The sequence below is a fragment of the Diachasmimorpha longicaudata genome, chromosome 17 (genome assembly GCF_034640455.1).
Source record: "Diachasmimorpha longicaudata isolate KC_UGA_2023 chromosome 17, iyDiaLong2, whole genome shotgun sequence".
Taxonomy (NCBI): Eukaryota; Metazoa; Arthropoda; class Insecta; order Hymenoptera; family Braconidae; genus Diachasmimorpha; species Diachasmimorpha longicaudata.
This window is the reverse complement of record NC_087241.1, coordinates 3,627,308-3,651,725: the sequence shown is the minus strand read 5'-3', so window position 1 is coordinate 3,651,725 and position 24,418 is coordinate 3,627,308. Positions and strand designations below refer to the sequence as shown.

Sequence of the window (24,418 nt, the reverse complement as noted above, 5' to 3'; positions counted from 1 at the left end):
AAAAAATATTTATAAAAAATGAGGGCTAGAGGAATGAGGAGAATGAGAGGGATAAAAAAATTTTTTTTTTGTGCATATGCATGTGTACACACGCACGATACTGATGGGAACAAATGTAAGTAATCGATGGGCTGCGCTGAGCATATACACGCTGCTCTCGTGTTATCGAAAACATGAGGTTGGAAAAAAGGAAGAGGGTGAGCGCGGATAAATGGAGAAAGGAGAGCAGAGATGATATAACGAGTTGGGGAGATTGTTGGAGGGATCGGGAGATGAAGGATATTGACATAGGTCCGGCGCCGACGGTGCGCCGACATTGTGCCGACACTCGGTTTTAGCTTGTGTTGAGAGTTCTAGGGGAGGTTAGGTGGTGCTGGAGTTAAAATGGTACTAATCGTGGCAAAATCTAGCGAAATTCGAGCAACAGTTGGCGGGAGACGGTCACCCAACTGTTGCCAGGATTTTAATAATCGGTTTTCCCTGTCTGGTGTCACTCCCAGGGAACCGCCGCGAGGAAATCCAGCTCATTACTACTGTCGGCCCAACCCCGGCACAATATTGGCATCGGTTTTTTTCTTGAAATTTGGTAAGGTAGACTTTCAATTGGGTACAGTGATACCAAAAAATCGTCATAAGTACTTGGAGTATCTAAAAGCATGCCAAGAGAAAGAATACGTATAGCACGACGCCCAAGAGAAGTCCCGAGTCCGTAGTTGCCTGCCACACCCCGATGCGATTAAACCTGTTGCTGCTTCGTTCTCATCGTAAGAGATATAGGTATATAATGTAACCCACGCCCTGTGATCCCTCGGCAACGTTTAACTCGAAGAGAAATACATTGAATTCATTCTAACTCACCCTTCACTGGTGAATACATGGCACCACGATGGGGCATCTTCTCATAGCAAACGTCAAATTGCTGAACAATTTCACTCAGATCGTTTGATTGAAGGAAATTAAATGGATTTCAGAAAATCGTATTGATAAACTGAAGATCTCATTGTTCTGGTTGAACGATCTGAAAATGAGTAAAACATTTGATTTTTCGTTTAGTCATTTTTTGAAAATTTCGAAACATCGGAAATATTCAGGAGAACATTGACATTTCAATCCAGTTCTGCATCTTTTGAGGCAAAAATTTTCTTCAAATTATCTGTTTTCTAATTCGTTATCCATTTGAGAAAAATTATCCGGTCATTATGTCATTTTCGACTAATTAACCTTCACCAAATAGTCGATTAATTCTGCTCAATGGTACGGTAATTTCCCGGGAATAGCCTGGACTTCACGCGATTACCAAATGCCCCTCTCTCTCTCTCTCTCTAAAAATTAAACTATCGTTAATGTTATCAATAATTTAGTAATTCCCGGCGATGATGTGGATATAGCAATCGCCCACGTACATAAATGACCGTGAAATATTGAAGGTCCAGGCGAGATTGCACCGGGGTTCAGGCTGGTGGTGGTGTCCTGTATACCAGGGGTTGCGCGGCCAATGTCGAATGTCACGGCGGGGTTGCAGCGGGTCACCGTCAGGCAAGGGCAGGGTTGAATTTATCTCGTGGCGGTAGTGGGGATGGAGCGATCAGGGGCTGAGGGGAGTGTTGGAATGTTGAATCGTTCATTGAAGAAACGACACGTGTATGACGGAGTACATCCCCCTTCCCCTCACACTGGGGGTAGCGGGTTGTCGGTGGGGTGGAGTTGCCATGGTGCCATCCACCGGGGCCTGGGTTGCCCCTGGCGACTGTGTTGCGTCACTGCAGCGGCCGCGTGACGTCACAACGCTAGTGCCCTTGACCGCCCGGACGGCCACGATATTTACCCCTCCGGGTTTACCGAACGTGCTAGTACATTTTCCCTTTTCGTATTCCCGTCATTTACGCAAGTTCACGGACACACCTCCACCCCCTCATCGTCTTTGATGCATTTTCGGTGAATGACGACTTTGCCACCTGACCCCTGGAGTACGTCAAACACGTCATTCTGATGATAGAGCGACGGAAATGAGCCTCAGCTGACGTATTAGCATTGAAGGTTTTAAGGGTTAAGTGGAGGGCGGAATTGGGGGATTTTGGAAATGTGAGAGTTCCGGAATTTTTTAGTCAAGAGGGCGCCCTCAGGTTTTTTTGTGTAACATCAGGTTTTTTAATGATTTTTACTCAATTTCTTTCACCTCAAAAACTCCCAAAAATTGGCTCATGCATTTTAAATAATATAAATTAACTATCTCACCCTTTACAGGGCTCAGAAAAATTGTAAAACAATTGCAAAAGATCCGAAGACTATTAAATAAATTGAAGAATAAAAGAATTTTCAAAATTGAACGCATTAAAAATCCAGAGAAATTATTGACTGAATTTTCGAACATTTATCATTTTTTCCGGTCGTGTGTGAACAGCTGGGGCGTGTACGGACGGTCACGGGTTCGAGTCCCGGTGTGAACTCACTGTTCAGCTGAGACTCTCGTATCAGCACTTACATCGAGAATTAGCCTGACATCGTGAGGGGAAATTGATTGCGATTGCAGGCAGGAAATAATCCATCAATGTTGATTTCTAATCAGGGTTGGTTCGGACTGGTGAGGCTTGTTCAAATGCCTAACGTTGACGGACGGCCAGCATTCCGTTCGAGAAACCGGTAGGGTATTTGTTGATAACCGAAAATAGCGAGTATTCGTGGGACAAGCTGACAATTTGTAGAATCAATACACAATTTTCTCCAACGAAGTGATCAATCGGTTAAAATTGATTCAAACTTTTATTTAAATTTAGGGTATCGCCAGATTTTCTTTTCTGCAGATATTTTTTTTCCACTCATTAAAAAATACATTACCATTATTGCTAAATATATTTTTCAATCGGAAAAATTATTCCACATTCAGCAATAATTTTTTTAGTCTCCTAAACGAATTTTTAAATGAGTTAAAACTCAATTAAAACTCTTTAATCCAAATAAATAAAATAATTTTGTTTTATTGTCACCTATATTTTTAATTCAATTCAACTAAATTATTCTGTGAAAGATTTAAACAATATAACACATTTGCCTCCCTTAATTACACGTCTCTTAATTTTTTCTGACTGATTTTATTATTTATTCCTAATTCATATTCTCTTAAATCGAACCCTAACTTTTAATTAACATTTTTGATTAATTTCACCCCTTCCCCCAAGTATCCAGCTATTGCCCCGTTTACCCCATTCCCCATAATTTATCGGGGAACTTCAACACATTCAACAAATCGAAATTGCTACGCTCGAGCGCACAAACACGTTGGCGCATGGTGCATGGGCTTTCACTCATACAGGGGGCCCCTTCGTTCGTGTATAAACCAACGTACCGTGTTTTCATTCAGCTCTCTGGGACCCCATTCGTTTCATTCATAAAATCGTCGTGTGGGTTTTGCTGGTGTGCAATGCCGCGCACGCGCGATTTAAGTGAAAGAGAGATCCCCATTGGATTGGCGACTGTGGAATTAAAAGCGAGAAAGTTGGGAGAACGGGTCTTTTTATGGTGTTGCTGTTGCTGTCATGTCTCATCCTCGTTTATTATTGTTCTTTTTATGATTGACGGAATTGCGTCGATGTACGGCGATATTTTTGGAATTCGTTGCCTCATCTCCGCAGGGGAAATAAGTTTCAGGGAAAGTACAGAGAGATTAAAGTAATTATTGCCTTCTAGGGCTATTTAAAAAATTATTTCTCAACTTCCTAACGAAAAACTCGCAGAGATTCACCTACCAATTATTTTTTAAAGGCTCAATTTATGTTTAAACTATTATCACTGTCATGGATGATAATCTAATCTGTCAATTGTCAAATTTCGGTGAGAAATTGCCTTCACAGAATGAATACTTATTAAATAGTTCGCTTCTTCGGGCTATTTTACTCGAATTTCTTTTATTATTAATTACTTATTAGTTAATTTTCTAAAAACATTACTAAACTGTTGAATTACATTTCTCGTTGTTCCCGGTCACATGACACGACATAAAAAATGACGTTAATACGGCATTCATCCTGAAAAACTCGTGAATTAAAAATAATTCAATATTTGAATTCAAATTTTTTCGGTGGGAAATCATTTGACTGGACCACCTGCGCGCGCCAGTCAAACAAACATGGCGCATGTGTTTACGTCACTGCCCCTTCGCAAAGACACCAAATAAATTCCAATGGCATATTCGTAGCTCATTCTCCCGTAAAAATCATTCAATACGATATATATCTATCAACAAAGATTAAAACGTTAACGCACTTGTTATTGTATTAATAGAAATGTTATTCACCGTTATGATTTTAATTGCATGGATAGCCTGTGGACATGGACGAGGTCTGTAATATTAACTCTACGTTTATTTATTTCGCTATTAATCAGGACGTACGCGTGGCACCTGGTAGCAAGAGCTCAAGATATCCCTAGTGCTGGCTAATCGGGATTTTAATATTGAGAGGAATTCATTTTGTGTTTTTTAGGCAGCTCGAGTGATGTCTATTCGACGAACAGCCACAGTATCGAGGAAATTGGGAACGATGTTTTTTTTGAAATTGTTCATCCCCCAGAATTGCAGTTTACGTACAGGGTGAGACCGGCTCGAAGTTTTGGAACAAATTTCGTAAGCTACATTGAAACTACTGAATTTTCCCTCTCAGTATTAACAAATAAAATTGAAAAATAAAAATTCTTTCCCGCATCGAATCATAAAAAAACTAAAATCGTCTTCTCACCCCTTGAAACGTCTCTCCTTCGCTATTTTGCATTATCAAAAGAATTAAATAATCCACTCACCTCACATATTTTTAATCAAATTATCAATTAAAATCATTGACATATGTGATCTCCTCTTCTTCCCCTGCATCAATTAAATTTCTAACTCTCACAATAATCTTGGCCTTTTAGAATTCAAGTTTTTCGGAGAAAAACATTGCTCTCATTCCGACAATACCTTCAGATTGCTGTGGACCACCGGACAATGCTGATGACTTATTCGGAGCAGTTGCATTAATTGAGAGGGGCGGCTGCACCTTCGATAAGAAAACGGCAAATGCTGAAAAAGCTGGAGCAAAAGCGGTGATTATTTCAGACCATATACTTACCGCCGAGAGAGACAGAAACAGTCCCATGTGGAAAGATTACAATTATGTCGACATGGATGCTGGGGCAGATAGTTCCTTTGATATTAACATTCCAGCTGGTTTTTTGTTGGGTAAAAATGGCAGAATGATTAGGGATACTTTGAGACAATTAAACCTTCCCCATGCCATTATCAATATACCGGTAAATCTTACTTTTACCCCCCGACATGCGTACAACAGACCGACATGGGTTCATATATAAATCGGAGCGAGGTAAAATATAATCGAAAATTAATTTTTTACCATTTCCTATTTGTTTGGTGAACCGCGAATTTTTTGACGTGTAAATCAATATGTAAATATTCGATATGTTTAGGGATATCAACGTATTTTAATTATTGTTACGCTTCATGAGATATCTCTCTATTTTTGTAGTTTCCAGACATTTCGAAGTAATTTTACTACTTAAATTTCGTAGATTTAAATTCCGAATCTCGATATTAGATTTTTTAAGCGTAAATTCTTGACGAAATAATTGAAAATTGAAGTTTTTGTAAATTATGAGAATTTTCTATAAATTAAGAAAATTGAGTAAGTTTTTCCAGTTGAGGGAAATCCTTGTAAAGCAGCTCTCGATCGTAACCTCAAGTTTTACTCTGCCACTGTCAATAATAATCAAAAGAAAATCGATCACTCATTTTGATGACAATTGCATCAATAAATATTTATAACACAGCAATAATATATTATATTATCATTCTATCATCGTGTATATAGTAATGAACAAATACGACGTTATTCTATTTCCAATAATATTGTATTGTAAAGATTATGATAATATAATACTTATATTTGTATAAACATTCAAGAGCACATCGTCCTGAAATTCAGGCAATGTCATTGTGATAAACAGAGACCTACCAAAGCTGTACATAAGTGTATTCCATCGCTCAATGATAATTATATAAGTAATGAATAAAAAGCATATTGTATGAAAATACTTCACCATCAGTTTTATTCATTCACCCTTTCTCCAGTATTAATAGTTCTCTAGATGGAACATTGGTGTTTCGTTGATTTTCGTAGCTTGTGGTTGTTATCCTGGATTATCTAGAAATGGGTCTGGTCTCCTTTTCCAGCCATTTCAGGGCCTGGACGTTCTCCTCTCCTTGAAGCAGGGGTCGGAGAAGCTCCAGACAACGGGCGTGGTAATTGTTCAGATACGTTATCTGGAAATTACCGACGTTCAAGATTTGTTAATAATATTATTAATAAATATTTTGTATTCATTCGTGAAGAAACTCACCTCTTCATCAGTGAGCAGAGAGATGTCCAGGAGAGTCGTTTGAATGGGGACGAAAGTGACTGGTTCAAACGTGAGGAACTGTAGATCTCTGTGATGATACGTTGTAGTCGTTGGAACGACGTATTGAACATTCTCCAGGCGAATCCCAAACTGTCCATCTTCATAGAATCCAGGTTCTGTGGAGGCAGTTGAATTTCTCTGTTTTGAATCGATATCTTAATGAAGAATAAGTTCTTTAAAAAATTAATGATTAAATTTAACCATTAGAGAAGAATACTCCCGGCTGTACGCCAGGATCATCTGGTAGTGGCCTCCAGGAAATTCCATTCGGGCCTTCATGAACGTTCAGGTATGCGCCGACACCGTGTCCGGTTCCATGAAGATAATGTAATCTACAAATTACCAGAGCAATCTAATTAACTCTCCCAATATTTACAAGCTATTTTGACGAATAAATAAATAAAATCGACAATGCATACCCAACATCCCAGAGACTCTTTCGAGCCAGTGTATCGAGATAATTTCCCTTGAGATAAATAGGAAAAATGGCAGTGGCCAGGGCAGTTTGTCCTTTGAACACCCGAGTAAAACATTCTCTCTGGAAGCTCGTTGGCTCCCCAAAGTGGAAAGTTCTGGTGACATCAGTGGTCCCATCGTAGTATTGGGCCCCAGAATCACAGAGATATATTTCCTTATCGGTAATTGGTACATCGGTGGCAGGGGACGGACTGTAATGAATTATTGCACCATGTGCTCCAACTGATGATATCGTTGGAAATGACAAACCCACAAAATTTTCCATTTCACTGCAAGAAGAGGGAATTTCGGACAATTTCCTTAATTTATAAATTGATTGAAACACATGTAACATTAATTAAAAATTCCATGACATCCAAATTTTTACCTTCTGAACTTCTCCAGCTGACTAGCCCCTGAAATCTCCGTTTCAGGAGGTTCTGCCTTGCTCTTGACTCTGTCCTCCAGCCAAGCAAAATACTTCACTAATGCCGCGGCATCTCGAAGATGAGCCCTCTTCATGCTCTCGATCTCCACCTCATTCTTCACAATCTGCATCACCTTGGTAGGTGTGATGCTAACATGCTTCTTCACCGCTTCACAAAAATAGTGGAGCGCGTAATTCGCGTTATGATGAATCCAAATTTTGTCGTCCTTCATCGCCGTTTCGGACGTGATCTTCTGGAGGAATATCTTGACATCGTCGTAGGGATGATAAACCACTTGGACTTCCTCATCAATCAGATGTGCTTCAGCCTCTGGTGTCAATCTGCTCTTGTCGACGAAAAAGTGGACATCTGATTGTGTCAGGATGACGTACGCGAAGAAGACTGGGTTGTAAGGGATGTCGGAGCCTCTCAGATTGAGAAGATACGCAATTTCATCCAAATTGGTGATGACAAGAGCCCGAACTCTCTGCTCGACCATCTGCGCTCGACATTTAGCGATTTTTTCGCACGATTTTTGCCCGGTGAATTTTAGCGGCTGAGGAACTATTGGATTCAGAGTGAGCGCCGGCTGATCGTCACCCCAGAGCCGATCGATTAAATTTTCTTTCAATGGTATGAGGGAGTGACCTGCCTCACCCAGCATCATCTCCAGGTGCAGCCACGTTGAGTATGCCACCAGGTTGGGATCGGCACCGACTGTGGAGTTCTCTGGTAGCTGGGAGATGAGCCAATCCTCTTCGTTCGGAGTTCCAGCTGTCCCTCTCTTCATCAGGATCCAGGCGTCCGGGGGATCGAGCTCGGTTTCCGCCTGGGAGTAGTATCTTCCATCTGTCCAGAGGGCTGCCTCCTTCTGGGTTATCACCGCTGTTCCCAAGGAGCCTTTAAAACCGGATATGAATTCTCGACGCTTGTCGTGATCGGTTATGTACTCGGAGAGGTGAGCGTCCTCGGAGGCGACGAGCAGCGCTTGAATTCCTCGACCATTGTCCCGGGTTGGTACCTGGGTCATCAACTCACGGAGCTTCGAGAGCTTCAGCGCTCCTGATCGTGACATTTCTTCTGGAAGAGGAGGCGTCGTCGATTTTTGATGTTTTTTGTGAAAGTTGGGGTTTTGGAATAATTAAGAAGAATTTGAATGATTTAGAAACTCCAGGAAATAGCCCAGCAAAATTTCTGATTTTTGTTTAATTGTTGGAAGCCACGAAAATTCAGATGAAGTTATTGTTCATTTTAAATTATAAATTTTAAGGAAATTTGTAATTTCATGGGTTTTCCACAAATTTTTCTTTTGGTCTCTTTCTTGATTTGTGTAAATTACTATTATATTTTCATTGTGTATTTCACCAGTTAATTAATTCAACTAATATAATGAATTAAAATTATATGAGAATAATTATTGAGTTCTGATTGAAACAATGAACAAAAACTACGAAAATTGTGTCCAAGAACAGAGTCACATTCTGGAACATTCCCTGAATTGCTAAACATGTTCCCCTTCGCATAATTAAAAACAAATAATATACTACTTATGAAAATAAATATTTATATAATAAATAGTATGGACGAAGATAGAAAAACCCAAAATCATAAAAATAGTAATATCACAAAAATGCTTACAACAATGAAGAAAATACCAGGGCGTCAACGTTTGGCGAAATATCATCCAAGAATGTCTTATCTCTAATTAGATTATCTCCCCAGTATTCAGACAAAGTAAAAGTAAACAAGAGTACTCACAACAATTTTCAAGTAGATATTTCCCCAACGCGGGCAGACGGTCTGACAGAGTACGGTATGTCCACTTCCCGGTGATATTGACATCCAAAAAAAGTGTCGCAAATCACGGAAGGCCTAGGGAGTGCACTGAATTAATTTTCACCCTCCAATGATGTTGGTGGAGGTATTTCTGTCACTGTCAGTGTCAAATGCAAGCGAATATAGAATCACCGAGGTCTTCAATGGACGATGTACGTGTGTAGAATGACAACGTTTTTATTTATTCCACTCACACATGTAAACATCATCAGGTACTGATACTTAGTCGGTAACTATCGGGGACTTAGTAACAATGGGCATTTGTCGGTGAGGACCTCTGTGTGCGAGAGGTGGAACATATCTAGTAAACAGCGCCGCGCAAGGTACCCCGAGGAACTTGGACGCCATTTTGGCGGTAAAAAAAATCGTATGTCGATAGCCGACAGGTAATTCATTTTCGCAAAATGAATTTATTCTATCATTTGTAATAGGTTTGTACTAGTTTGTACGAATCTCAAGATGTTTCGTTACTTTCTGCTTTATTTGTAAATAAATAATTAAAAATCCAATAAGTAGAGACTTCTCTATGCGACAGGCGGAACCCTCAGGTCGCCGGAGCCGATGGTTCGGAATATTCTTTTCCGTACATATAATAATAAAAGTGAAAGTTTTCCAGAAAGACACGTTCATTAACTGAGAAAGTCAATGATATCCTGGGTAGATAAATTAGCAGATTTGGGTTGTGATGAAGAGTTCATGGACGACCCCAAGGCTGGAGGCATCCCAGACCCCCTGATCATTCCAAAAGCTCCAGCATTCTGATTGATACCGCTCATTGGCTTCGAATTTCCCCAATTATTCGTTTGATTGACTGCAGAAGTGACCTGTGTACCCCAGCTCATCGTACTCATCCCATTCTGGCCCCAACTAGGTGCCATAGTTGACTTTTGCTCAGAAACTGGAGACTGTGCAGTCACACTCTCCCACTGATTCCTACTGGCACCTGAATTCCACCCTGACGATGCCAAGGATGAGTAATTGGGTTGAGAATGGGAATTTTTCGCTGCGAGGTTCAGTTGACTGAGATTGTTCTCTAATAAGGTGCTGGTGAGGTCTTTAGGATCGACTCTCATTGGCTTAGGGGCTGCTTTTGGCGTCAGGGGACTTTGCGATTGGAGACGTTGATGGGTTTCCTGCTGATTTGCTAATCTGTAGATTCACGAAATCCACAAAGTTTTAATTAATTTAATCATTTGATCAATTGATTATCTCCTAGAGTCAAATAATTAATTTATTATTCATTACAATCACCTGTGTTTTTCCTCCATCGTTAGACTCTTTCCATCCTTCAAAGGCGTATAGGTCAGCGTATTCACCGAGGAAAGATCATTCTTCGGAAAAGTATCTTTTAAAATATCGACCCCAGGACTCGTCGTCTGCAAAAGGGCCTCGTCCAATTGCTGTGCCTCTTTCCGCACTACGTCCAATTGCCTCAGAGCTTCACGATGCTCAGTAGTCACTCGAGTCACCATGTCACTCACCAAAGATGCCAGGGCCTCGAATTGGGAAGGGCTCAGACTCTGGACTACACAAAGTGGTAGGAGAAATGGTAGAACTTTCGTTGCGAGCATTTCTTTACTTATTCCAAGTTTACTGTGAGTCAAGACCATTTTGTAAATTCCTATGATGGCCATGAGAATTGCAGGTTCTCCCGAGTGCGGGATCTCCTGGAGAAAGGGTAAAATCTGATCTAGGATTATCCATTTGTCCAAATGCTCCAGCATTTTGGCTAAGCAGAGTAAACAGTTCACTCTGACACTGAGACTCGAGTTATTTCCTGTTCCTTTCAAGCAAATTTTTTTAATCCTCGGGATGATGATGTTCTTCATCGTGGGACCATCGATCAGTGTTGCTATCGATGGCAACGCTGCTAGACAGAGCTCTTGGAGCTGCTCTGTACGGGAGTCCAGGGCCCTCGTCAACATCGGGACAATGTCAGTTTTTATGACCTCGGCGGAGCAGAGCTTCAGGAGTAAATCTATCCTTTGCATCAGAACTAGACTTATCTGTTCAACGATTCAAAAAAATTTTCAATGTCATTTTGATGAAGTTTGAGGTAAATAGAAAATTTAGTTTTAATAAAAATGAAAAAACTCACCTGTGGAGGCTCCTCAAGAGCTAGAACTGGTTTCAAACTCGGTAGAATATACTCGCTAAACTCCTCGGCCGTACATTCCTCCAAAGTTTGTAAAATACTTGGCAGAACAAAAGGTATCATCGGAGCATTAACAAATTCTTTATAAAGGCATGGTAAAACTCTGTGCAGTACCACCCTGTGTGGTAACTGCTTAAGCACTTGGGGGAGTCCTTTGTAAAACTGGGACTTCTGTAGATTGTCCCACTGAAACAATTTGTCGAGATAATTGAGAGTCTTGACTCCAATGTCCGTGAAATACTCGATTCTGATGAATTGATGGGCATCGGGTCTCAACTCTGGATTTCCACTCAACATGAGTTTGACAGCGTCCTTGAATCCTGCGGGGAGAAAGCCGAGTTTTGAGGCATTCAGGGTGCCTTTGAAATCAGCAAAAAACCTTCGACATTTTGAAGCGTCTCCGTGGCTCTCGTGGAGAGGACGATTGCCGGGTGAATGAAGTACATATGCGAGCATTCCTAGGGAGAAAATATCACTGGCTGGTCCACAACTACCTGAGAACCAATTACAATCAAACATCAAACATAATGTGAGATATCATTTCCACACTTTTTCTGCTGTTATTATTTCTTTGAACAATTGTTGTTTAAAAACATAACAGAATAGGGATAATAATGAGTGTTAATCGGAGAAGTTCATCATTTATCAATAAATCAAATAACATGTCGCAAATTCAAAATGATATGGAGTTCAAAGAACAGCTCTGACCTTCAAAGAAACAATATGTAACCATTATTTGTTTATTTATCTGTTCGTTTCTCAATTTTTTTTACTCAAAAAATTCGGAATCAAAGTGAATAAAAAAATTTCAAAGAATCTTCTGAATAGCAATCTCCGATTATCGATAAAAAAAAACCTCTAATGTCTCCAATTACCAGCCACAATGCACTCGGGAGCTTGATAATCCAGATGTGGTTGTCCAACACTGGGCACACTGGGATCATACTCGGAATAACTCCAGGACGGTTGTTTATCCTGAGGATTTTGATTCAACGCGCAGCAATCGAACCCAAAGATCTTCCACGCCCCATGTTTATTGATGACAATGGACTCTGGGCAGAGATTCCGGTGAAGTAGCTTGACATCACTGTGGAGAAAAGCTAATCCCTCCCCGAGCTGGAGCAATCCATAACGTGTCTCCACATCCAGGAGTTTGTACTCCCTGAGGCTCTTGGGGATCGGTTGTGGGCAATTCTCCAACGCTCCCAGTGCATTGGACAACGAAGCGAAGACCGGCTCCGTGGCAAAAGCCAGACTGTCTCGTGATTCCTCCAGGGGATGCTGGACAGTCAGGATCTGAGGATGACGCAGTTTCGTGAGCTGCGTAATTCCTCGTTTAAGTGCCTCAAGGACAGCCTCTCGTTCCTGTTTCGTCGACCATCTGTCCAACAGCCTCTTTTCAAAGACAAAGATCGAGGCTTCTTGACGAGTGGACTTCTTGAACCCACTGTACACCTTCCAGAGGAGGCCTGGACCTGCACTCCCTATGTGCCCTGTCGCCTCGAATTCACGAGTCACTGGGTTTCCTGGAAGAACACTTGACAGTTGCGAGAGACCGTACGCTGTACTCGTCACTGTATTGCTTATTGTGTTGGTTACGGTATTACGGAGTTTGTTTAACACTTCCATTGTTGGAGTTTGGATCTCTTGGGTGTGGATTACTGATGACACATAACACTTGTTTACGGGAGGAGGTAGATTTTTGGATATTGACAGCTGGGGGAATATGACAGTTTCCGGGGTTGGGAGTTCAGGAAATTATTGAGAGGTTAGGCTAGTCATGGAAGGGAGCTTAGAGGACAACTCTGCAGGTAACATCGACGGTCAGACATGCAGAGACTATTCGGAGAAGTTCGTCGAGGCGACGCTGTTGGTGCTCTGTCGATAAAACCGTCGGCGGGTTCGCTGACGCTACCGGTGGCACCGCCACACGCCATCAACACGTCCTCCACCGTCGTTTCATGGCTATTTTATTTGCCGATGTTGGCCGCCATTTGGAGAGAACTTCAGTGTTCATACTGCTGCCGTTGTGTCCACATTTCTAGAAACTAGTTAACGTCCCTCGTTGGTGAAGCTCTTCAGAAGGTACCGGAAGACTCCCCCGCATGTAGTAAGTTGAACAAAGTTAACAATCAGCGAAAAATACTGAAGCTAATCAAGATGGAAGTTTGTTGTCCAAAAAAAGTAATCCCAACAACTTCAACGACTAGAAACATTCCGTTCCATTCACTTCCTGACTCACAAATGTTTGATGATTCAGGTGAGGTGTGAGGAGATTAACGAGAGATTGAGAATTCATCTGCGAAAATGTCAAAACGTACTCAACCATCTTGGAGTCCACCTGTGAGAAAGGGTGGTGCTACTCTGAAACTTTACAACAGTTTGACACGTCAGAAAGAGGAGTTTGTTCCCCAACATGGAAACCGAGTGCTCTGGTACAGCTGTGGACCAACTGTCTACGATGCATCCCACATGGGACACGCCAGGTAAGTCACAAACATCTCATTTTTCCAGGAGTTATGGTTTCTCTTCCCCTGGAGTTCCCCAGTATTTCATTATTAACTTTTACCACTGCCACTTGATTTTGATTCGTTGGCAATTCATCGTCATAATGTAAACAATTGCATCATACCCCTTGAAATACACTGATTGAGGGGAAAAGTTATGCTGCAGTCGACAATATCCAATTGAAAAATTACACGAAAGTTTTGGAAAGTTCGCGAACATTTTTTTTCCAGTTTTTCATTTTATATTTTAAATATGAAAAAAAAAAATTATTTAGCTTCAGACCAACCAATTAAAAATAATCAATTCGGAAAATAGTTTAACACAATCAAAACTAAACTCTCAGACACCCAGGGACTATTTTATTTATTGGTGGAAGATCGATCACTAGAAAAATTATTAATCGCATGATTATTCACAAATAGTATTATCGAAGAATGAAATAATGAATACAATTTTCATTTAATCATTTAAGAAATACTTAATGGGCTTTCAAATCCCCCAGACGTCGATCTGGTCCCCCCAGAATCATTTTCCAATAAAAAAAATTGTTTTTCATGAGAAATTTTTTTTCTGGTTCAGATTTTGGGATAAATTGACTGTGTAAACCTATTTATTTGTTTTTCATCAGGTCCTACATTTCCTTCGACATTCTACGACGAGTATTGTCCGACTATTTCGGCTACGACGTCCTCTACGTGATGAACATCACGGACATTGACGATAAAATCATTAAACGTGCTAGGCAAAACCATCTTTATGAAAAATACATAGAAACGAGTGCACCGTTGGACGTAGTATTAGAGGACGCTAAGAGTGTCATGTCAGCATTTAAGGAAACAGTGGAAAATGCAACAGATGCTGATAAGAGAGTCATGTTGGAGAAAATGTTGGGAAAGGTCAAAGTAGCTGTTGAAAATCTTGAAGAGTCTGTCAAGAATGGAGACGATAAGGCGATTACAGAGAATCAAAAGGTAAAAACATTAAGACGTTGAGAGGGAGTATGTCCCCATTATCCCCAAATAACCATGATGTCACCACATATTAACTCCAAATATTTTTTTAATTAATTTCTTTATGATGGAAAAAAAATCTATGGATGCTCTGACCTTGAAAGAGAAGGGACCTGGTTCACTCACGCGTCGAATTGTTATCTTTTTCTATTTCTTACCCCACCCTACCCTGTTATAAATATTTTCCCCATCACTTGACCTCGAACAATCTTCCATTTTTTTTAATTAAAAATTTCAGACTCTCCTAATCGAAGCTAAGGATCCCCTCTCGGACTGGTTGGACACGAAATTAGGAGCATCTGTTACCGACAACGCAATCTTCAACGTCCTCTCCCAGCACTGGGAAAACGAATACCACAGAGATATGGACTCCCTGAACATCCTCAGACCCAACGTATTAACCCGAGTGAGTGAGTACGTTCCCGAAATAATTGCCTACATTCAAAAAATAATCGATCGTGGCCTTGCCTACGAGAGCAACGGCTCCGTATACTTCGACGTTGGAAATTTTGATAAACGCGAGAACCATCACTATGCGAAACTCGTGCCTGAGGCCTATGGTGACGCTTCAAGCCTCCAAGAAGGTGAGGGTGATCTCTGTATATCAGACGAAAGACTCTCGGAGAAGCGTTCACCAACGGATTTCGCCCTGTGGAAGTCCTCGAAAGCGGGTGAGCCCTGGTGGGACAGCCCCTGGGGCAAGGGTCGACCAGGCTGGCACATTGAGTGCTCGGTGATGGCCTCGGTGATCTGTGGGGAGAGTTTGGACATGCACACTGGTGGTGTTGATCTCAAATTCCCCCATCACGACAATGAACTTGCCCAAGCGGAGGCTTACTTCGATAACTCCCACTGGGTGAGGTACTTCCTGCACTCAGGTCACCTGACCATCTCCGGTTGCAAGATGTCCAAGTCCCTGAAGAACTTTATAACCATTCAGGAGGCCCTGAAGAAGCACACATCGAGACAACTGCGACTGGCATTTCTTCTTCACTCCTGGAAGGACACCCTGGACTACAGTGACAACACGATGGAGATGGCGGTGCAGTACGAGAAATTTTTGAATGAATTTTTCCTGAATGTCAAGTGCAAGATCAGATCACTGAGCGCTGGCACCACCATTAAAACCTTCAGCAAGTGGCAGGAGGCAGAATTGGAGTTGAATAAGAAATTATCAGCTGCCAAGGACGCCATCCACATAGCCCTCTGCGACAATATCGATACGAGAACTGTTCTTGAGGTTATTCGTGATCTCGTTGGACATTGCAACGTCTACACGAAGGCCTCCAGTGCTCCGAATACACTTCTTCTCCGGGATATCGCTGTTTACATCACCAAGATGTTCATCATCTTCGGGGCGATCAGCGATTCGAACGACGGCATTGGCTTTCCCATCGGGAGTGGGGCCACCACAAACGGAAATATCGAGGAGACAGTGCTGCCGTATCTGGAGATCATCGGGAAGTTCCGGGAGACCATTCGCAATCATGCGAAGACGATAAAAGCGAATGATATTCTTCAAGAGTGCGACAGACTGAGGGACCAAGTATTACCGGATGTCGGGGTGCGACTTGAGGACGATGAGAGTGGATCATGTCGGATAAAATTAGTCAATAGGGAGGAGCTGAGAAGAGAACGCGAGGCGAAGAAACGATTGGAAGCCGAAAAATCTGCTGAGAAGATCAGGAAACTGGCGGAATTGGCTGCTGCCAACGCTGTCAAAGAGGCCCAGAAGAAAATTTCACCGAAGGATATGTTTCGGGGGGACACTGACAAGTACTCCAAGTTCGATGACACCGGACTGCCCACACATGACGTCCAGGGAAATAAGATCAGCAAGGGACAGCTGAAGAAACTCCAGAAGCTCCAGCAGGCACAGGAGAAGAAGCACTCGGAATATTTGGATACCATTCGTACTAGTGATATTGTTAGTGAATTAACGGCGTAATTGGACGCCGGGCTTCGGTGATGAGGTGGATCTGACTACATGGAGGTGTTATCGAATTTATTTATTGCTGTCCGCCAAGGGATGAACGTGTTTGATATTACTGGTTCAACATGAACATTCTGATTTCTCATGTAATTTAGAAATTATTCAATATGATGTTTGTCTACAAAAAATGATCCCCGTGTTGTGCTTTATTTCCATGATTTCAATACATTTAATTGAATTTAAAATTTTTTACGTTTATTTACCTTTAGCTACTTTCGATTTTTATTGTTAAACAAATTACGTTTTTCACATTTATTAATTGTTATCGCAATCAAAAATGCAGAAAAAATTAATTGACGATAATTCTTTCATGATAAGAATTCAATCGTTGAAGTACTTTTTTATATTATTCACAAATCAAACATAAAAAATTATATGTAATTTATATAGTTATATAAATAATATGGTGAATGAATTAAAAATATAAAAAGTTATATTTTGAATTCATTCTATGTCTTTCCCCATGGATCGACAACGCGACTGTGTCTATTATCAGAGAATAATACCCCTTTCACTGGGGCGTCGACGATGACGGCTTTATAAACGTGAAATTGATATAACTCGCCACTTTCGAGGGGAAATACACGTAACTGTGATACTCATCCTGAGCTATTCATTTGGGTGTCTGCATGAGCGACGCGTCCCATACAGACAGCGGTTTATGCCGTTCATTTATCATGAAAATAGTTTTAACGGTGAAATTAACAGCTCTGCGTCTCTCGCGCCAATAATTATTGACCATGTTGAAGATAAATGTTGATTAATTTTGATAAGCAAAAAAAAATTTTTAGGTTCGTCCCAATGTTTTTAGATGGCCTGTCGTAATGAATAATGGGACATTTATCTGCTCTCGATAGACTCGTATTGTTCGATTGTCTGCAAATATGTGAAAATAAAAATGGGAATTGAATGAGAGAGACAACAACTCGGTGGACCGGGTAAATGTCAGTCGATACTAGGGGTTGGAGATTTTTTTGGGGTTTTCCTGCAGGGGAGGAAGGAGATGATGGAGTACTGGAAGAATATCATCATAAATTATTGCTGGACCGGGCAATGGAGATTGTTAATTGAACAATATTATTCTTGTTGCGAGGGTGAGGGAGGGGGTTTATCTTTCGTAAAAAAGGGGATGAAAAATAAATAAAACGGGCGGAAATTAGCAACGTCTTTATTATCGGGTTTTATTACTCATTACGTTTGATTATGAACATCTTTAAAATCGATATTATCGGAGTTTCATGTTAATTAAATGGCTCATTAACTAACTAATCGCGAAATAATAATTGCGATGCTGTTGTGCAATTGAAAGATCGATTTAAGGTAAACTAGAATTATAATTCTGTCTTCGCAATGAGGAGAAAAACTGCACAACAGATGGGACGGGTGAATTATTAAAACAATAATTTAAGTATGTAAATCGTTGGAGAGGTCAAAGGAGGGTCTAAAAATGAAAGTAAGGGTGAAGGAGGTGAGGATTATTCAACGAGACTATTTCACCATCCCCTGTAGAACGAAGAATACATTATACCATTGCGATTTCGCGCCTTCTCTCCGCCCACTTTGTCTTCGTCTTCCAAACAAGAGGCGAGAAAGGGAATATCGAAATTCCAACGGGGCGACCACCCTGAGACTCTTAATTGAATTCTAAATTGAGGAACTCGAGTACTCAATGGATATACTTTGACTGATATTTTACGGTTCGTTCGATTATTCTCTCACCCGTCTCAGTCTTTAGTAGATATTCATTGGTAATTGGTAATAACTGAAACTGGCAATTCAAACTCTCAAGTCGATCACTTCATTTCTCATTCCAAGTTCAAGAATTGCAATCGTTCTAATTTAACTTTTGAAGAACCACTGGCCGATGAATTGATGAAGTTGACTCCTCCATCAACATCAATCAAAATATAGTTTATTTATTAGTTAGAAAAATTACGATTATTGAATTTTATTATCGATTTTTTTACGAAAGTAAATCTTTCAATTTTTTGTACTATACTTTATATTTATAAATTATGTAATTTATATGTTATAAATATTTAATATTATAGTTGATATTCTTATAGGGGCATCTGCATTTATTTAAGAATTATTTAATTGTTTATATATTTAAAAAAAAAAATTGAAAATTATGTGCACTCTGCCCTATTGTTCGCCTTCAATTGAGACGTCGAAAAATCGTTTTGCTCTCAAATTTCTCTTAAAAAAACCTCCCGAAATTTCAAATCACAAATTATCATGGGGTGTTCGAACACTATTCAAATTCAACGGTTTCACCCTCTTGTTAGTTATTGTTCGCAACTCCATTCCCATTTCGTTCTCTTCCTGTTTCTTGACGTCTCTGACGTGCATTTTCCTCACTCCTCGCCGATCCCATTTCGCTCCATTTGGGCGCGAGTATTTGAAAAAAAAAATGTAGCAAAAAATCGAGAACGAAGGAGAGAAAAAAAAGTGCAGCAGTAGCAAGACCTCATTAAATTACAACAGTTATACCCCGGGGCCTTCTGGGGGGTGGGACCTGGCACTTGGTGAGGGTGAATCCAACTTCATATGCATGTGGAACATTGAAACGTCAATCAGGGATCACCGATACACTCGACAGGATTTTTCCCTCGTTGAGGGGACGATTTTTTGTCACTATTTCACCTACAAAAATTGTCGCGGATTCGGGGGGTAAAAAATTACCAAGTGTGTTTGCGTTTTTTGCCACTCGACTCTTGACTTCGTGCACCTCGAGGATTTTTTTTTACCCACCAACCGTCGTGCATTGTTAGCGTCATTTTTTTTACGATTGATTTTTCTCACTTTGAGAATTTTTTTACTTCTGAATGAATTTTTAGCTGCCAGTCAGGGGCTCCAGAGAAATTTCTAAAATTATGTTATTTCACACTAAATAATTTTTTTCGAGTCCAACGATTAATCGATTGCTGTTCAAAACTGTCACGTGATGCGCGCATATCGCGATTTTTGTATAAAATATAATATTTTATGTACATAAATACATATAAAAAATTGAAACCGCACTTTCTGGAGAGATCTGCAGGAAAATTGCGGGAATAAACATTTAAATATTCTCGACGCCATTTTTATACTACCCTTCACTAACGCAATTCGAAAACGCGCGGACTGTTTAAAAAAAAAATTTTTTAATTGAAAAAAATGGAATTACTCGGATTTGTTAAACAATTGATGTATGAGACTTAATGGAGTAAATATGGTAACATCAAGTGGGCACTCTGTGATGCGCAGAAGCGGAGTTTATATGTACACGCATCGTCGCACGCCCGAGGGCTCAGGATGAGTGAAGGGAGAAAAGGGGAATGGAGCTCACTTTTATAACTCCATCGACGATTTACTGCCCTCGCGGGTTACCCACCTCACTCTGGGCCCACACGACTACCGGCTGAAAAAAAAAACCGCACTTATTTTGTTGCGCTTGATTTATTGACAGTGTTTCACAGGCACAGCCGTACAAAGAGAAATGACTTTAAAAAGTCATAACGATTGACTCTTCATGATCTTCATGATGATATCGTATGCGGAGGGGAAATTTCAATGAAAATTATCAGGAGAAAGAACGAATAATTAACTTCTAAAGTGGGATGATATTAAAAAATAAGAGGACAATTTGAAATTAGTAAACAATAACTACTATATATGTATATATATCTTGTAATTAGTGTTATATACTGTATGTGGACTTCATTAAGGACTCATTAACGTGAGGAAGAAGAGAAAATCCTGATTTGTATAATTTTTATTGAATATTTTTGCGTGAATTTAATGCACGTTTGAAATTGTAAAAAATATCGCTTCATGCAGACGTTTTTTGCGTCTCAAAAATATTTTTAAAAATCAAAAATACCTGGAAAATGTCAACAGTGGCCCTTATTTGCTGCGGTAATACTGACCAAAACCCCTGGATGGTAACTCCACGAAACGTCAAAAGATAAAGTCATCACTTCTTCTTTCACGTCATCAGACGGCTGTACCCCCGCCATAAAAAGTAGAACAAAACATCGTTGGTCGGCCCGGGCGAGCTTTTAGGTCTCACCCATTACAACCCTTCCCCTCCGAATGCCACGTATTCTCCGGCTACGTGACGCGTGTGTTTTGTCTCGGTCCAAAAACAAGACCGTGAAACGAAGAACGGGGCAAATGAAGGGTGGAAAAAAAAACGCAAGGAGATATATGTTGTTTTTTCTTCTGCCCTCATTTTTTTGTTCTTTTTTTCTCGCACACGAGTGACACCGGGGGTTGCAAAAAAAAAATCAGTGGCACGCGACAATGGTCTCCCCAGCGACAGCTGGGAAAGGGTTGACGATTAGCATAAAGAGCCAGATTACATGCCGCAAGTAACCATGTACATTCATAAAAAATTATGAAAAATGAGGGTAAAAAAACATTTCAGGGCAGCAAAAAATACGTCAGGACATGGGACAATTTGAATTTTTGTTACAATTTTAATTATTCTAATTTTTATTCAATGTTATAACCCGTGGGGACAGATCGAACAATCTCCATTTCAACCCCTATTTCTATCAAACTATAATAATCGAATATTTCAAACTTTAAATTACGTAAATTAACAAATTTATTTATTTTGGCTCATCCAACCGGCTCCATCTATTCTAAAGGGGCTGCGTATAGTCTCCCCCGCGAAAAAGGGTTGTCTTCCCGGCAACCCTTCTTCGACATGCGCGTGGGTGATGTGTAAACGGAGGTAATGAGCTTTCGGGGTTGCAAGATGGACGTTAACCCTTTCGGCAATGGCGCACGTCCCCTCGAGAAGTACCAAACCCATAAATCTCATACGCGAAATAAAAACGACGAAAACACCAGAACCCCATAGACCAGCATTGCCCCAACATCGGGCCGACGGTGAGCCGACATTAAAAAAAAAATCCATTCGGCAGCAAAGACCGACACTATAGTCTCAGCAATAGAATGAGCAGAAAGCGGTTATTTTTCCAGAAAATATTTCCGTACGTAAGACCATGAAAAACCCACCCCCTTCACCCATATTCAAACATATTTTTCAGCACTGGAGGGAAAGTATCCCGCTGTAGTTAGCGGGGCGTGTCTCCCGTTTCTTTGAATTAAACATTGTGCCCGCTTCAATCAGCCCTAGGAGCCAACGAGAAGCCTCACCCCCTCTCATCCCTCACCCTCCTCACTCAGTATCACCCGCTCTTCGTCCACCAAACTTCTTTCTACATTCCTCCTTATTTTTCCCCATACCAACTACCCTCTGAGAGAGTTTTCTTGCAGCGATGCCACCCTCTTTTCGCCAAAGGGAGAGTTTTCCGAGTCCTCGGGGTGGGGGGGGGGGAGTCAAGGAGGGCTTCAATTCACCCCATCACAGCCGCCCACCCCTTTTTTTTTGTAGCCACCCTCAAATGGGCGACGTCCCGAGATCTATTTCTTTATAAATTCGTAATCAGACGCCGTGGCGTACTCTCCACCAACTTACCCTCCTCTCCTCTCCCCCCCACCCCCTTTCCACTTTTACCCTACCACCCCCATCTCCTCTTCACGTTCCTCTTCGGCATTCTTCCATCCCCCTCTGATCGTCTTTATCTCGTACTACCTCTTGTGGAACTCGATCGGAAACAGCAATTTTTTTTTCTCAACTTCATGATTTTTTTACTCGCATTGGTCAGGGGGTTTTGAGTATCCGAGATATTTCTGAACAAGTTCCGGGAAAACGACAGCTCGATGGGAAAAATTAAATGCATTTTCAGGAGCCTTTGAAGTTTGAAACGATTGTCCTGCCAATTGTTCAGACTGCAGGCGAGAAATTTAATAGCCGGGTGCGGAAAAGCTCGAGTATTTTGACCCGAAAAATATTTCTTCGTGATAATTAATTACGATTGTTATTTAGAAAGCGATCGGAGGATAAACAAACGTTGAAAAAGATTTTTTTACGTTATTTTTACTGGGAAATCATTTTATAATAAATTGAGTAATTAAAAAAAATACCCCATGTGCTCTATTCGTCTGGTTAAAAAATTAATTATTTTATTGTGTTCACTAATTGTTGTCAAATATATTAGGAAACAATTTTTTTTTATTTTTTGGAACAACAAAACACAATTACTCCCAACACCTCCGGCAAAATGAAGGCCATCTTATTTTGACAGTGTCTGTATCCAGTGTCCCAGGTGTTTTTTTTTATTCCCAATGTTTACACTTTCACCCTGTGGCACTTTCCTTTTACCGAAATTTCTTTCGCGATATGAGACGGGAACTGAGGAGTTTCAAAGTTTTTTCAAGTGCGCCGGGAGGGCGAGTGCTTTCAGGAAATTACAAATTTGTTGTGAAGATTTTTTTTTCCTCTTTCGCCGCCATTTCGAGGGTACATAACACGTGTCAACCTGAGGGTATCATTCTGCATGATCGTTTGGAGTGGTCGAAGTAAATTAGTCACGCGGGATGAGTTTGCGAGGGGGTGGTTCACTCCTCTCTCCTCAAATCGATCTTTCGATTTCTGGGGGGAGTGCAGCGGGGGTGGGTTTATTTTTTTGGACTCTCTTGTGGAACCCTCTGTACGATGAAAACAAAGTTAAAGGGTGTCGTGCACAGAAAAATCGGATTAACGCCGTTCGGCTTTGTACTTCCATCAATTTCAACCCCCTCGGGTTATTTTTCCACTAGCGAGATAAAAATTCTAGGATACTTTAAATAATTGTGCAGTTGAGTGGAACAAGGAAATTGCTGGCATTTTTAGCTTGACATATTGCTTGGAAATTGAGCAATAATGATTTTCAATAAAAATACTGAAATACTTCAACGATTTTTCTGATCACTACATTTACATTTACATTTTTTTAAAGATTTCTGACGTCATCAGGTGCAGTAAAAAAATCTGATATTGATGTATTGGGGTGTATTTCCTCCCCTATATCGTCCATCATTTATTTACTCACGCATATGATGTAAATGTTATGTAAAGAATGTTCTTTACTCTTAACATTACGATAAAAAAAATTGAAATTAATTTTTTTTCACCCCAACACTCCTGTTAATCAAATATTATCAATAATAATTATATTAATAACAATGTAAATAACCTTCCTAGCGTTTTCTGCTCTCAATTTACCTCTCAACTCGCCTATCTTCCCTCGAAAAAAAATATTCACTCCCGATTTCTTATTTCCGGCTCTCCACTCGCTTCAAGTCTTCCTTTTCACCCTTCTCGTCCACCCCCCCAAAAGAAAGATTTGATCATCCACCGAGGGTGAAAAAAAAGCGACCACAGGGACAGATAGATCTGCGGGGTTAGCCGGTGCAAGGGAGATAAAAAAAAGGCCGTGAGGGGGATGAAAGTAACCCCTGGGTAAAGCCACCCCCTGAGCCATGGCAAAAAAAAACTTTTACCCCACTCGGGTAACGATTTTTTTTCGCCGCTTCTGCAGTCCCCCTTCCCCCCCCGGCCCTTCACTACCCCTAAATTTCTTCAACCCCATCTCTTGGCGCACGCTAATTACGTTTTTTTAAGCGAAATTACTTGCGCGACCGGCCGGGGACCCGCGAGGCCGCCGCGTCGAGGGGGTGGAGAGGCCGGATGAAACACCGGGGCTGCAGT

General features: G+C 40.8%; 4 protein-coding genes across 9 annotated transcripts; 2 read left to right on the top strand and 2 right to left on the bottom strand.

Moving 5' to 3' along the window:
• The first annotated feature begins 4,124 nt into the window (after nt 1–4,124).
• On the top strand, nt 4,125–6,078 carry LOC135170481 (PRADC1-like protein). Its single transcript, XM_064136331.1, has 3 exons — nt 4,125–4,335; nt 4,479–4,618; nt 4,903–6,078. Exons 1-3 carry the CDS (start codon nt 4,281–4,283, stop codon nt 5,338–5,340), a joined length of 633 nt encoding a protein of 210 aa, XP_063992401.1. The 5' UTR covers nt 4,125–4,280; the 3' UTR covers nt 5,341–6,078.
• On the bottom strand, nt 5,601–9,298 carry LOC135170437 (xaa-Pro aminopeptidase ApepP). Of its 5 annotated transcripts, XR_010300384.1 has the most exons (7): nt 9,087–9,298; nt 7,289–8,408; nt 6,864–7,190; nt 6,646–6,776; nt 6,385–6,560; nt 6,085–6,307; nt 5,601–5,740 (listed from the first exon to the last, which is right to left on the bottom strand). XR_010300384.1 is itself a non-coding variant. In XM_064136248.1 (6 exons), exons 2-6 carry the CDS (start codon nt 8,401–8,403, stop codon nt 6,185–6,187), a joined length of 1,872 nt encoding a protein of 623 aa, XP_063992318.1. In that variant the 5' UTR covers nt 8,404–8,405; nt 9,087–9,298; the 3' UTR covers nt 5,874–6,184. The 5 variants fall into 5 exon arrangements, 4 of the variants coding, with proteins under 4 accessions (XP_063992318.1, XP_063992316.1, XP_063992317.1 ...); XM_064136248.1 differs by lacking the exon at nt 5,601–5,740 and having other exon boundaries at nt 5,874–6,307; nt 7,289–8,405; XM_064136246.1 differs by lacking the exon at nt 5,601–5,740 and having other exon boundaries at nt 5,874–6,307; nt 9,087–9,297.
• A 328-nt stretch (nt 9,299–9,626) lies between these two features.
• LOC135170421 (SCY1-like protein 2) lies at nt 9,627–13,117 on the bottom strand. Its single transcript, XM_064136217.1, has 4 exons — nt 12,195–13,117; nt 11,263–11,813; nt 10,416–11,170; nt 9,627–10,313 (listed from the first exon to the last, which is right to left on the bottom strand). Exons 1-4 carry the CDS (start codon nt 12,946–12,948, stop codon nt 9,794–9,796), a joined length of 2,580 nt encoding a protein of 859 aa, XP_063992287.1. The 5' UTR covers nt 12,949–13,117; the 3' UTR covers nt 9,627–9,793.
• A 162-nt stretch (nt 13,118–13,279) lies between these two features.
• Nucleotides 13,280–17,015, top strand: LOC135170426 (cysteine--tRNA ligase, cytoplasmic). Of its 2 annotated transcripts, none has more exons than XM_064136229.1 (4): nt 13,280–13,429; nt 13,580–13,805; nt 14,456–14,798; nt 15,076–17,015. In XM_064136229.1, exons 2-4 carry the CDS (start codon nt 13,627–13,629, stop codon nt 16,783–16,785), a joined length of 2,232 nt encoding a protein of 743 aa, XP_063992299.1. In that variant the 5' UTR covers nt 13,280–13,429; nt 13,580–13,626; the 3' UTR covers nt 16,786–17,015. The 2 variants fall into 2 exon arrangements, with proteins under 2 accessions (XP_063992299.1, XP_063992300.1); XM_064136230.1 differs by having other exon boundaries at nt 13,353–13,503.
• Nucleotides 17,016–24,418: the final 7,403 nt, after the last annotated feature.